The sequence below is a fragment of the Suricata suricatta genome, chromosome 2 (assembly GCF_006229205.1).
Source record: "Suricata suricatta isolate VVHF042 chromosome 2, meerkat_22Aug2017_6uvM2_HiC, whole genome shotgun sequence".
In the NCBI taxonomy this organism is placed as follows: Eukaryota; Metazoa; Chordata; class Mammalia; order Carnivora; family Herpestidae; genus Suricata; species Suricata suricatta.
In genome coordinates this window covers 177,739,442-177,753,566 of record NC_043701.1, presented here as the reverse complement: position 1 = coordinate 177,753,566, position 14,125 = coordinate 177,739,442, and the positions used below count along the sequence as shown (strand labels likewise).

At 50.2% G+C, this 14,125-nt stretch overlaps 1 protein-coding gene across 1 annotated transcript in view; it reads right to left on the bottom strand.

The window, feature by feature from the left end:
* HTRA1 (HtrA serine peptidase 1) overlaps positions 1–14,125 on the bottom strand; it is a gene marked incomplete at its 5' end in the record, with an annotated part of 50,993 nt that overhangs the window by 20,979 nt on the left and 15,889 nt on the right. The window contains 2 exons of the mRNA XM_029920535.1: positions 2,924–3,128; positions 3,564–3,663. Coding sequence (XP_029776395.1) covers positions 2,924–3,128; positions 3,564–3,663 — 305 coding nt within the window. The remainder of the gene's footprint in view (positions 1–2,923; positions 3,129–3,563; positions 3,664–14,125) is intronic.

Here is a 14,125-nt window from a genome sequence, read left to right as displayed (position 1 = left end):
GGTGAGGCACCTCGACTGACGGTCCCACCAAGACTGTCCAACGGGGGGAGAAGGAGACCCCAAAGAAAATGCTAGCTGCTGTCCCCAGGAGATGGTGGACGGTGGCCAATGACAAGGGGGCATGACAAGAGATGTCCATGGTCATTTCTATTCCTTGTAAGTGTTGAGAATACCACACTCAGGATGAACATAGCTGTTTAAAGTCACAGAGAGCCTCCCAAAGAAATCATGATGCGGGGGTGGGGGGGGCGAGTAAGAAACGGGCCCAGGTCATGAGCCACCAAGTTAGCCACTGAGCCTGAGTACTGAGTACGTGGCAGTCACTTGGATTTCCCTGGGTTATTAGGAAACAGCCCCGGGGTGGGGACAGGGGAGGCAGCCGGGCCACGGCCTCACGTGGCACCATTTGGAATGATTTTCGATCCTTGGGTCCCGTTTTTGCTCATTCGGTTCCACTTTGCTCTGAGTTTTCGCGCTTGCTTTCTCTTTTTCCATTCCTGAGGTGACACAGTACAGACTCACAGCCTGCAGGTTCCGAAACCGTGTGCTGGGGCAAATGTGGACCTGCCCAGAGGAGCGGCTCCCTCCGAACTGAGCCTCCTTCCGAGCCCGTCTCCGCCCCTCCTAAATAATCAATCCTCGAACTAAGGGAACAAAAGGGACAGAGCTGAAGAGATGGTTTTACGCTCCCCACTTGCCATCACTCTCAGCAAAAAATTAAAAAAGCAGTTTAGTAAGTGGAGACGTGTGTCTTGTGTGGGTGTCTGCAATTTAATATCCTATTCATTTCCGATTCCTTTGTCAAGAGCCACATTTAGTTCAGCTTTTCAATTTTAAGCACCTTTCCCTTGAGCTGCTGCAGACTGTGTGCTGCCCGGTGGAGGGCTGGACCCCCGGAGGGGTGGGGGGAGGGCAGCACGGGCCGGGTCAGAAGCACCGCAAAGCTGGTCTGTTGAGATGTTTCGCATCCTGCCTGGACATGTCAGGGATGACACAAGGATACCGTCTCCACCTTGGCTCAAAATCTGAAAAGAATATCCCCCTGGCCAGAGGCACATCGTGTGCCCATGCATTCCAAACACAACATGACTCAGCGGGGCGGCAGCTCCCGTGGCATCGAGGCATCGGGGCCAGCACCCTGCCTGCAGAGAGCCCCTTTGCTGGCTGCCTTCCAGGAACCCCGGGGGAGCTGAGAAGTCTTGCGTGTGGCCACAGAATGTGCTATTCTGGCCAGCCTCCTTCCGGTGAGACCGCCACATCCTGGACACCTTTCTAGCAGCACGTTCCTAAATAGGGAAGCACCAGCCTTCCCGTGGGCTATTTGAAGTCCGCCCATCCTTCCCATCACCCCAAAAGGCCGGGTTCCATCCCACCAGTAAAGGCCACGGCCTTGGGCCATGGAAGGTCAGCAGCCTGGCGTGGCTTGGGAAGTTAGTTTCACCACAGCATAGCTGTGTGACTTTGGGCAGGTGACTTAAGCTCTCTGATCCCCTGTTTATTCCTCTATAAAATGGGGATGCTACAGCTGATTAGGGGGAAGTTACGCATGAAGGCAGAGGCTGGATCAGCGCTGGAGCTCATCAAGCAGAAGTTTCTACGATTATATTGTGACCAGAAAACACATCTTCAAAGAGAGCTGTTGCTAGAAATTCCACAGTTACCTAACAGAAATAACATGCAATCGAGACTTTGCTAAAGGCCACGAGGCACGGAGCCGGATAGACAGCACAGACAACAGCCTGTGTGATACTCCACCGGTCTGCCTTCGTAGCCCCTGCCAGGCAAAGGCTCGGGAAGAGGTGGGAAAGAGACCCCTGGTGGCTCTCGGGTCAGGATCTTTTCCTGGGCCAGTGACAGGATTCGGCCTCTCCAGAGTCATCCTTCATCGGACGTCTGCAAGCTCCCAAGGGCACAAAGCACCCAGAACAGGCCACCTCACTCGCTGCCCACGCCACCGAGCAAACCCAGCCACATGCTATCAAGTGGGAACTGGTGATGCTCTCGTAAGAACTGGATTCAATTCCAGGTATGAAGGCTTTGCTGAACAAATCAGCAGGGCAAAAGATAGCACAGACGATATTTAAATAGAGAGCAAACCACTTTTGAAAAACAGCATTTCCCAGACTGAGCCCACGATGTCTCAGTTTTGCAAAAAAAAGAAAAAGAAAAAAAAGTCCTAAGCTCAGATGACTATCATTTGGAGTACACAGCCTTTTGTGGGAGGTTCGTGTGCACACGAGCATACTGAAAGTTCTGAGAAGTTCTGGGAGGAAGAAATCCATTAGCGGTGCTTTAATTCAAGGTTTCCAGAACTTAAGAATGGAGCATTTTTTTACACACATCTAGGAACCCTGCAAACATCCAATTTGGGAGATCTGGTTTGTGTTCAAACCTGCTGAAATGCACAAATGAACAAAACTCTGTTAACAACAGTGGCCTCAGGGCCGGGAAAGGAATGGAGACTTGGTGTTCACTGCTTACCTACTAATATCTTTATAAACCTATTCGTTTCTTTTATAAAAATGTAAGCTTCTAGTTTTAAAATTCTGATCTTGGGGCGCCTGGGTGGCTCAGTCGGTTAAGTGTCCGACTTTGGCTCAGGTTATGATCTCACAGTTCCTGGGTTCGAGCCCCGCATTGGGCTCTGTGCTGAACGTTTGTTCAGAGCCCGGAGCCTGCTTCAGATTCTGTGTCTCCTTCTCTCTCTGCCCCTCCCTGCTTATGCTCTGTTTCACTCTATCTCTCAAAAATAAATAAATGTAAAAAAACATTAAAGAACACACCTCTGATCTTATAGTTTGCTTATGAAAGAAGCCATGAGCCTCCTTCTCTCACCCAGCCCAGGCCATACTCCCCGCATCTCTTAAATGCTCCCAGTTTTGCAACCTGAGAATTGAGTTCTGCAGGTGGGGCGCGGACTTACCTCGTGGTCAATTTTGATAAGTGCAATGTCTGCCTTTTCATCCACATCCTTGATTTTGGCTTCGTAGGTGGCACCGTTTTTCAGCTCAACCTTGACCCGATGCTTGTTGGTCACCACGTGGGCGTTTGTCACGATCAGTCCATCTTCGGACACGATAAAGCCAGACCCACTGGCCACCGGCACCTCCCTCTTAGAGAAAGGAAGCCTAGAACCCAGAGGAGAACCCAGTGAAGCCTGAAACACCTTACCATCCAGTCTTCAACGCACTGATTACTTGGTTGTGCAACAGCAGCACGCACCTAGCAATCGTGGCTTTGCACACTGGGTCTATTTATCATTCAAAACAATGGAAGGCTACTAACTGTTGCAAGCACTGAAAAAAATTCCACTGACAAAATATTCTTAGGGACTCTCTTCAGCGCTAGAGGTTCTTAACTTCTCTAGAAGGGTCAAGAATGTATATTTAAAGAGCCAAAAGGGAAAGCACGCTTAGGGATAAATGTTATCTTCCCGTAGGAATATATTCAATGGCATTTGGACAAATCCAAGTGCCTCAGAGACAGCTCTGACGCTTTGCTAACGGCAGGGCGGCTCGGTGGGAGCCTCAGAGGTCATGGGAAAACAAGCGGGGCCTCTTTACTTGCGAAACAACTCGATGTGAACCACAGCGGGAGCGATCTTCTCCACCACGTCGGCGATGAAGTTGTATTTGTGCCGTAAACTGTTGGGGTCTTCCTGTCCTGAGAACAAAGCAGAGACAGGGCACTTTTAAGACTCTGTTGCTCTGTGCTGGAGCTTCCTGAAAGGCCCTGGGTGAGAAGGAGCCAAAATATATGCCCGGGGCCTTTGGAAACCTGGACCAATGAGGACAAGGCCCCAGACCTGAGCTCCTTTCAAAGATCCTCACGGCTCCCGAGGAAGCGTCCACACTTGGGTAAGAAGTGACACCCATCACAGAGGGCATCTTTGTTCTGATTCTCTCCTTCCAACAGCTTCACTGCAAAAATGCTGAACCAGAGGCATCAGCTGCTGCCTGGACCTCTAGCAGCTCCCCTGCAGACGCTGTGGTGCCCAGGGTCACCGTCCCGGCACCACCCTCTGCCACCTCCCTGCCAGTTGCCACAGCGCCACAGAGAAGCAGCCCTTCCCAGCGCGTCGCCACCATCGAGGGGAGGGCTGAGGTTGCTCTGGAGGAGATGCACATCGGACATTGCAGACCGAAAAGACTATCGTGAAAAGGCAGTGAGGCAAAGGCACAGACCCCGTCTGGCCCACTGATACCACCGAGGCCACCGTCTGTCCCCAGAGCAGTTTTCCATTGCGCCTTGTTTCTTCCAACCCCCTGGGACATCCCGGGCCAGAAGGCACCAGAAGTGCCTTGATATTGTGGGGAGGAGGGGAGAAAGAGAGAGAAATCAAATGACCACAATCTCTATATAAACATACAGAGTGTAACTAGTGAGCCCCCATTTCAAAGCTACTTTCAGACAAAGCGATCCCACATCCCCGTGGAGGGCTCTCGCCCAGCCCCCCAGCAGGGCCACAAAGGGGGTTTCCGCCAGCACCACGGCATCAGATGCAGAAATGAGCTCCTGGAGACTCAGGTCCCAGGACACCTGTACGGCTGGCATGGGTGGTGACAGAGGCAGGGTGGCCCCAGGAAGTAGTCCCTGAGCCGGCTGCTCTGGCCCCAAATTCATGGCACCTGGCGATACCCCTCGACGTGTCTCTCTCACCTTCACAGACTAGAGGGGCTCTCGGCTAGTCTCAGCAAAGGGCCCCTTCCTTGCTCTCTCCGAGTGGCCCTTGGGCCAGTCGCCTGGCCCAATGCCACACAAAGCAGGCTCCGGGGACCCTTGGTCCCGTGCAGACACCGGCAGGCACTCTGACAGAGTAAACTTCCGTCTGATGCATTTAAACATTTTAAATAGAAGTTTATATTTTGAGTCCTTTTTATGACACGTTGGTAGGGACTCATTTTTAGCATACTTCAATTGATCCATAACGCATAGGGAATAAAAGAAAAAGAAATAGGTTCCTTTGCCACAGACGGTGTAAGGTGCACTGCTCTGTCCCCCTCACCTGTCACTCCTTGTCACAGCTCCTTTGGGGAGATTCACAGCACCACGCAGCAGTTTAAAGAGAAACCACTGGCCTGCAAACTGTCCGTCCTTCGCCCGAGACAGGGCCTGTGCGCCCCGCTCCCAACACACACGCACAGAGGTGCACGAAGACACACTCACACGTGCACACTCACACCCGTGAGCATGCACACACATGCACACTCCAACACACTCACACACAGACTCCGTCTCTCACACAAACACATACGTGCACATACACTCTTACACACACATATATACACACTCCCACACGCATACTCACATATATGCACTGTTACACATACACAAATTCACACACCCACGCTCACACAGACACAGTCACACACAGACTCGGTCTCTCACACAAACACACATGTGCACATACACTCTCACTCACTTGCATACACATGCACATGCGTGCACAAGTATACACACTCTCACATGCATATACACACGTAGACAGACTCACATGCATGCATCACATACACAGATGCTCACACCTACACACATACACACACACGGAGACTCACACACCCACACGCCTCCGTCCCTTGGAGGAAGGCTCACAGCCACTCCCCAGGCTCTGGGCAGGGGCAGTCACAGCTGTGACCCTTTCAAGCGTCCATGGCTCTCAGAGCTGCGTCTCCACAGGTGACACCTGAGCATCTGCACAGATTGTCTGCTGGGTCCCTGCCACGGCGGTGTGTCCCCACCAGGCACCTCAGTACCGCGACCCGATACGGCTGGGCCCCGGGACATGGAGGGGACCAGCCTGCCTCTCCCAAGCCTTCCTTCTGAGAAGTGAGAGACCATCGATGAGCCACGGGCCCCGAGTTGTGGCTACTGGGCTCTGAACTGCTTTACTTCGGGGCTGGAATCCACTCTCTTTGCGCAGCATGATTTTCTAAGGTCAGAAGATCTGAACCTGCCAGATAAGGAAAACCAATTCATTCGGCAGATCCCCGGTAGCCTCATCTGATTCGCTTTGCTGTTAAAGTCCTTTCATGCAGCACTGAGTTTCATTCCCCCTTCCTCCCTACGGATGAGGAAAATCAGCTACTGTTCCCATATTATATTCAGGGAAACTGAGGCTCACAGACCTTAAATGACTTCTCCATAGACACTACATTTTCTTAATAGAGAGTATAAATAATGGGGAAATCTGGGCAAATCTACAATTTTTCTTCTTTTTAAGAAAATGTTTATTTTTGAGAGAGAGAGAAAGAGAGCGTGGGCAAGCAGGGGAGGGGCAGAGAGAGGGAGAGACAGAAGATCCCACACAGGCTTCACCTTGAAGGCAGAGCCCGATGTGGGGCTCGAACTCAAGAACCGTGAGATCATGACCTGAGCCGAAGTCAGAAGCTCAACTGTTTACGGCAGACAGATCTACCACCCGCCCAGGTTTCCAGGTAGTTGCAGTTAATTGGTCTGTCTCCCCGAGTGCTCTAAAGGGAGATCTAGAGAAGGGGATAGAAACGTTCCTTTTGACCACAGAACCTAACAAACATCACCCAGAGGTGACTGTAAACAAATGCAACCTGGGCTTCCTCCGGCCAGCTTCCCGGGAAAGACCACGGAGAGGCTGAACTCCAAACGGCCAGCCGCCTCCGGGGCACACTGAGACTTTCTCAATCATCAGAGTCTTACCACCGAGGATCATTTAACTCACTTCCTCTTTCTGACTTCCCAAAGTAGGCATGGGAGAGTTTGCCTGCATCCAGGGTAAAAACGAACATGGGTTTTTCCAGGTCCCACAAGGACCAGCTGCTTTCTCACATAAGCTAGAGAAAGTGGCTCCAGGCACGGCGCACCCCAGGAAGAGGCCACTGGCCTGGGCACTAGAAGGCCCAGGTCCCATCCCATCTTCTGGGCAGCCTCCCTTTCCCCGTCTGTAAAATGGGGCCAACCGCCTTGAGAATGAGCTGCAAAGTCACCCCGTCCAGCTCCAACATTCTGTGAGCTACTCTCCGTCTCTCCCCCTCACACCAACATGCTACAGCAAGATAAAGAACGTGTGGAATTTGAGACTGGGCACAGGACTCTCCGAGCTCTGCCGATGAGTAAACAGAAAGGAGGAAAAGTGGGAGGACAGACCATAATAAAGAGCCCCACTGACAAGCCTTAATTGTGAAGCTTAGAGGAACAAACCACCAGTCCCCCCCTTCACTGAGTGGACCTGCATCAGCGGGAAAATGAAATAGAGCAGAAACAATGATCATAAGGAACATCAACTAATTGTTCAAAGATGGGCGAAATGTGAAACCGAAGAAGAAGTGTTTGGCTTCTCAAAGTGCTATTTCAGAACGAGGAATGAAAATGCCTCCAAGACCAGCAGGGCTCAGGGTCAGAGTCCCAAAGGCTGTCCGTCAAACCAGAGGAGGCTGGCGCTGCCCCTCGTCTTTACAAGCTCTGGCTGGCTCATCCGCTCGGTCTCGACTGCCAGCCAGCTCTCTTCCTTCCAGAGGGGTCACCCGAGGTGAATTCCCAGAGGTGGACCCGGCTGGCTGTGCCACAACCCAGTCTCTAAGTGATTTTAGACGGATGGAGGGCTGGGGTGTCCAGGCCACTCAGCCTGGGGGGAGGGGGAGGGAATGGGGAAGAGCACAGGCTGTGTCGGGGCAGAATGTGTGTGGCGCTCAGCAGGGCAGTGACCTGCCGTGTGACCTTAGTTATGTCACCTCGCTCCTCCAAGTCTCATCTGCTTGTCCATAAAATGTGACAATACACCCGCCTCAATGTGGCTCTGATGCTGAGTCTATGAGCTACTGTATATGAAAAGTCATGTATTTGTACATCCTGTATGTCGGCCAAATGATGGCGTACAGCTTAAAAAGAAAAAGAACAACAGAATGGGGTAGGGTACTGCCCAGGGGGCATCGGCGGACAGGGGTGAGCACCGCACACCTCAGCGGTAAAGGGAGAGGTGGCAGGGTCTGCTGAGCCAGGGTCCCCACCTCGGCAAGTCTGCTTATGTCCTCACGGACAGCGGCAGAGATCCAGGGGCAGCTGCGCGGCAGGCCAGTGGGTCTGGCTTTGCTGTTCACCTGTGCTCCCCAGCGTACAAGGCTAACCCACAAAAAGGATACCATATCATGACCAGGCGGGGCTTATTCCAGGAAAGGATCGGTAAGATTTCATAAGAGAAAGCTCATCAATGTAATACAGTGAGAAAACCCGAGTGATTATCCCAATAGTTGCAGAAAGGTGTGACAAAACTGAACATCCATTCGTGATAAAAGCACTCTGCAAACTAGAAAGAGAAGAACTTCCTTGACCTGATAAAAGGGATTAATAAGTAAAAAAAAACAAAAAACAAAAAAAAAACCACCTGAAACTTACATCATACTTAAGAATGAAAGACTGAATGCTTTCTCTCTAAAACTGGGAACAAGACAAGACCATTCCTTCTTACCACTTCTAACCAGTCTTGGATTGATGCCCTAATTGGAATAATGAAGCTGGAAAAAGAAATTAAAGGCATAGAGATTAGAAAGGAGAACATAAAACTGTCATTATTTGACAATGACATCATAATCCGTATGGGAACTGCTTAAGAATCTGAAGTACACTGCTAGAGTGAGTGAGCTTGTCAACGGCACAGAACAGGTCAATGGACTCAATCTTATTTCTATGTATTAACAGTAAACTAGTGGGGGCGCCTGGGAGGCTCAGTCACTGAAGCGTCTGACCTTAGTTCAGGACATGATCTCACAGTTTATGGGTTCGAGCCCCGCATCGGGTTCTGTGCTGACAGCTCGGAGCTTGGAGCCTGCTTCAGATTCTGTCTGTCTGTCTCTCTCTGCCTCTTCCTGCTGTGCTCTCTCTCTCTCTAAAATAAATAAAACATTAAAAAAAACCAATAAATTATTGAGGCACTTGGGTGGCTCAGTCGGTTGAATATCCGACTTCAGCTCAGGTCATGATTTCATGGTTTACAGGTTCAAGCCCCACGTCAGGCTCTGTGCTGATAGTTCAGAGCCTGGAACCTGCTGTGGATTCTGTACCTCCCTCTCTCTCTCTGCACCCCCAACTCATTCTCTCTCTCTCTCTCTCTCTCTCTCTGTCTCTCTCTCTCTCTCTCTTAAAAATAAATAAAAACATTAAAATATTTAACCCAAACTACTGGCAATTGAAAATTTTTAAATACCAATTATAGCATCAAAAATATTAAATACAGGGGTACCTGGGTGGCTCAGTCGGTTAAGTGTCCGACTTCGGCCTCAGGTCAGGATCTCACAGCTCGTGGGTTTGAGCCCCGCGTCAGGCTCTGTGCTGATAGCTCAGAGCCCGGAGCCTGCTTCAAATTTTGTCTCTCTCTCTCTCTCTCTCTCTCTGCTCCTCCCCCACTCATGCTCTGTCTCTCAAAAATAAACATTTAAAAAAATATTAAATACATAGGTAAATAGTTAACAAAATATGTGCAAGATCTATACACTGACTGCTGCAGAAACACTACAGAAATAAACTTTAAAAGACCTAAATGAACCAAGAGATACACTATCCTCGTGAGTCAGAAGACTCGCTATTGTCAAGTTATCAATTTTCTTAAAATTGATCTACAGATTCAGCATACTCCCAATGAAAATCAATCTGTAGAAACAGATAAGCTATTTTTGGAGTTAATGTGGAAAGCAAAAACAAAAACCTAGGATATCCAAAATAATCCTCAAAGAGAGAAAATCAAATGACTTATACTATGTGACTTCACTTTACACTGAAAAATCGTGAGTAACTAGGATTAGTAGAATAATGAGTCACAGCATTTTACAGGACAGGCCTTTCCATTTACCCAATAAATATTTATCATTACTGATTATTAACACAACAAATGACCCATTAAGTGTAGCAAACATTTCTTATCATTTAATGAGTTTTGAAATTGCCAGGATTTCATCCAAGATAATAAATGATTTCTCTTTCCTCTGTATACACTACTGAGAAATACATGACTCTGCAAATGCTGCTTCCTTGGCACTCCTCTTCCCTGGAGTTTTATAGATAATACTTCTTAACGACTTTCAAAAACTTCCATACAAGAGGCGAGAGAGATACACACCGTTTGCTAAGTCTCATTAATTAGGATCAAAATTAGCCTAACAGTGACTTCCATTATTGTGTTTGCTGAGACTTGCCAGGCACTAGGTTAAGAACTTGACATACATTGGGGGGCCTGGGTGACTCAGTCGGTTAAGCCTCTGACTTCGGCTCAGGTCATGATCTCACATTCACGGGTTTGAGTCCCGTGTCGGGCTCTGTGACCACCAGAGCCTGGAGCCTGCTTCAGATTCTGTGTCTCCCTATCTCTCTGCCTCTCCCCTTCTCATGCTCTGTCTCCAAAATAAATTAAAACGCTTAAAAACAAATTAAAAAGTAAAGAATCTGACATACGTTATCACAGTGTGCAGTGAAAATAAAAAATCACAACGTGGGGACAATGTACCAACAGGTAGACTTTTATCTGTGTCTCTCTCCGACGATGTAGCACCGAATTACATACGTGCTTGAAAAACATCGAAGTGTCTGTTTCATATTTAAGGCAAAAATGTCTGGCAAAGATTAGATCTGGGGCAAGAAGAGATGAAACGCCCTCCTTCCTGCCTGGCAGTTTCTTAGTGTGGCCTGAAGGCATACAGGGTATGGAAGTATACGGACCGAGAAATACGCCAGAGGAAAGACTAAATTAACAATAATGACAATAAGGCACCTGGGTGGCTCAGTCGGGCAAGCGTTGGACTCTTGATCTCAGCTCGGGTTATGAGCTGAGTTTGAGCCCTTACATCGGGCTCTACGCAGATGGTGTGGCACCTGCTTGGGATACTCCCCTCTCCTTCCCTCTGCCCCTCACCTCTTCGTGCTCTCTCTCTCTCTCAAAATAAATACCCTTAAAATAATAATAAATAATTCTGTTCTCTCCATAGGAAACATTACAAACTCACTGTCATATGAAAGGCGATCCAAGAGCCTATAGCCAAAAATATATCTATGGGGGGGGAAGGCATTTTAAAGGTGAAAGTATGTTTGACAGAAGTGACAACATCATGGCATTTTTCTGGGGGTTTTGGAGTCTGCAGTATATTCTCCCTTTAAATTTTTTTTAATGTTTTTATTTATTTTTGAGGGAGAGAGAAAGTCAGCGTGAGCAGGGGAGGGTCAGAGAGAGAAGGAGTCACAGGATTTCAAGACAGGCTCCAGGCTCTGAGCTAGCGGTAAGCACAGAGCCCGACACGGGGCTCGAACCCACGAACCGTGAGATCATGACCTGAGCCGAAATGTTGGACGCTTAACCGACTGAGGCACCCAAGTGCCCTGTATTTTCTCCTTTTAAAAAACTTGGAACTGTGGCAGTTTGCTTCTTCAAAGTAAATAAAGATCACATCCATCTCCAATGTTGTATTTATCATTTTGAATTTCTTTTCTTCTTAAAATTAAAAAAATTTTTTTAGAGAGAGCACGCACACATGCGCGCGCACAAGCTGAAGAGGGGCAGAGAGACGGAATCTCAAGCAGGCTCCGTGCTATCAGCACAAAGCCCGACGTGGGGCTCGATCCCACAAACTGTGAGATCATGACCCGACCTGAACCAAGATTAAGAATCAGACGCTTCATTGACTGAGGTGCCCCTTGAATTCTTTTTCTTAAAGAGGTTCCTCTGAGTTGTGTAAGTTTCAGGTCCCAGGAACCCTGGACTAGCCAGGGGGGAGGTGGGAGTCCCAGCCCCTCTCCGAGGAGCAGGCCAGAGTCCTACCCATTCCGAGGCTCCCTGCAGTGTAGGGCGAAGGGCGGGGGACCTAGAGCTACATCTACAAGAGGCGCGGCCTCAGCCACCAGGACTCCCGGTCCCCCTCCAGACAGCACGGCTGGCACAGGAGGCATCCGAGGCATCTGCTTTAGGAGGACCAAGGGAGCCGCCCAGGCAGCCCCAGGAGAGCCCGGGCCACGCCGGTGGGCAGCTGCCCCTGCAGAGCTGGCTCCAGGAATCCCAGCCATGGGTCCCAGATGCCTGCTGTCCTCAGCTCCACTGTCTCCCCATCTGACATACAGCTCCGGATCACACACGGCGGGCGGGGGGGAGGGGGGGGGTGACACAGATGGGATGCCAGGCGGAGCTCCAACCCCCCTAGGGTCCTAGCGGGTCAGCGACGCTGGGAAGGATCGCAAGGCTCCCGTTAGTGCCGCACGACCCCAGAGCTCCATGTGGCCTCAGATGGCGAGGCTGCCCCTTCCAACCGTGCTAACTCCAGGCAAGGGCTTTCTCTCTCCTAGCCTCAGTCTCCCGTTCTGCATCCTGAAGGTAGTACCACCTCGTCCAGGCGGTGGGGACTCCAAAGCGTCCAGGTGGTGGGGACTCCAAAGCGGGAGGATGCACACAAAGGCTGCCTTTGAAGTCATTATCACCCCCCCACCCCCCCAACCCCGCTTCAGCCCGGGCGCCACCCAGGTGCATCCCAGGGCCTCCAAGCGACTCCTCCCACACTTCTAAGACTTCCCAGAATCCCGCTTCTGCATCCTGATTCTGCATCCTAATTCCTGGCCCCCACGCCGGCCTCCCCCAAAGCAACGGTGAATGTCTCCCCCAAAATGACAAAATGACGGTTACCACCTGGGGCGCGTGAACCTGCTGCAGGACCCCCGCACTGACCTCCATCTCCGGAGCACAGCTCCCCATGGCCCTGACTCCCCAACTCGGCTCTCCCAGGACCCCTTGATGCACACCCTCTGCTGCTGCAAACTTCTTACGAGCCTCCAGACCCGCTACGCTCCACCCCCCACCCCTGCGCTCACACTATTTTTCTTCCTGCCTGGAATCCTCACTCTCTTCCCATAGCGCTCGTCCAATCCCACAAACCTGCAGTATTGGCAATAAAATAATAATACCGAGAATAATGATAGTACTCATTTATTAAGCAGCTACTACGTGCAAGCACAATGCAAGGCACTCAGCAAACATTATCTCTAATTATTCCTGCAAGCCTGTAAGGTGGATCCCACGCCAGAAAGATCCTTTCTCCAGAAAGATGGGAAAGTGAAGGATGTGCCAAGAAAGGCAGAGAAGCGAAGCATGTTGCTCACGCCCTGAGAGCTGGCAGGGGGCACAAGCGGGGAAGTGTCCCCGTGTGCTCGGCTGCCGCAGCCTCCCCCCAGGCGCCAGCCCCCTGTGGCCCCCATGGCTGTAGGAAAAGGCTTCCCACTTCCGTGCCTGAAAGCTCAGGGCCAGAACTCAGGACTAATAATCCAGCCTTGGCTTCCAACAAGAACAATTGCGCCTTCCAGTTTCTCAAGAGAATCGAGAAGTAGAGCTAATTTGGAAAACAGAACGCAGTGTATTCGAGGGAAAAGAAATGAATCCCCCTTTATTCACAGGGGACAGCATGTTCCCAAAATTCAAATCAGTTGCAAGAGCAGATTGATCAAATCACGGGCATTTTAATGCCCTGTCCTACATTCAGGACCAGATAGATGATTTGCAGGGCCCCGTGCAAAATGAAAACGCAGGAGCTCCTTGGTCCCAAATTATTAAGAAATCCAAGATGGTGACCGCAGGGCATTAACCCTGTGGGGTCCTTAGAGGATGGACTGCACGGGTGGTATGCCCATGACCTTGGCCCTGCCTGCGTTTCATTTCATTTGATTCAAAACCTAAAGCGCAGGGGCGCCTGGGTGACTCAGTCAGTTACGAGTTCAACTTCAGCTCAGGTCATGATCTCATGGTTCATGGGTTCGAGCCCCGCATCGGGCTCTGTGCTGACAGCTAGCTCAGAGCCTGGAGCCTGCTTCAGATTCTGTGTCTCTCTCTTTCTCTGACCCTCCCCTGCTCACGCTGTCTCTCTCTCTCAAAAATAAATAAAACATTTAAAAAATTTTAAAAGTACACTTAAAAATATATAAATAAATAAAACAAGGAGGCTCGGGGTCCCCAGGGGGCTCAGCTGGTTAAGCATCCAACTCTCGGTTTCGGCTCAGATCATGATCTCACGCTTTGTGAGTTTGAGCCCAGCCAACGGCAGTCAGTGTGCAGCCTGCCTGGGATTCTCTCTCCCTCTCTCTCTCTGCCCCTCCCCTGCTCTCCCTCTCTTGCTCTCTCTCTCTCAAAAAATAGAGT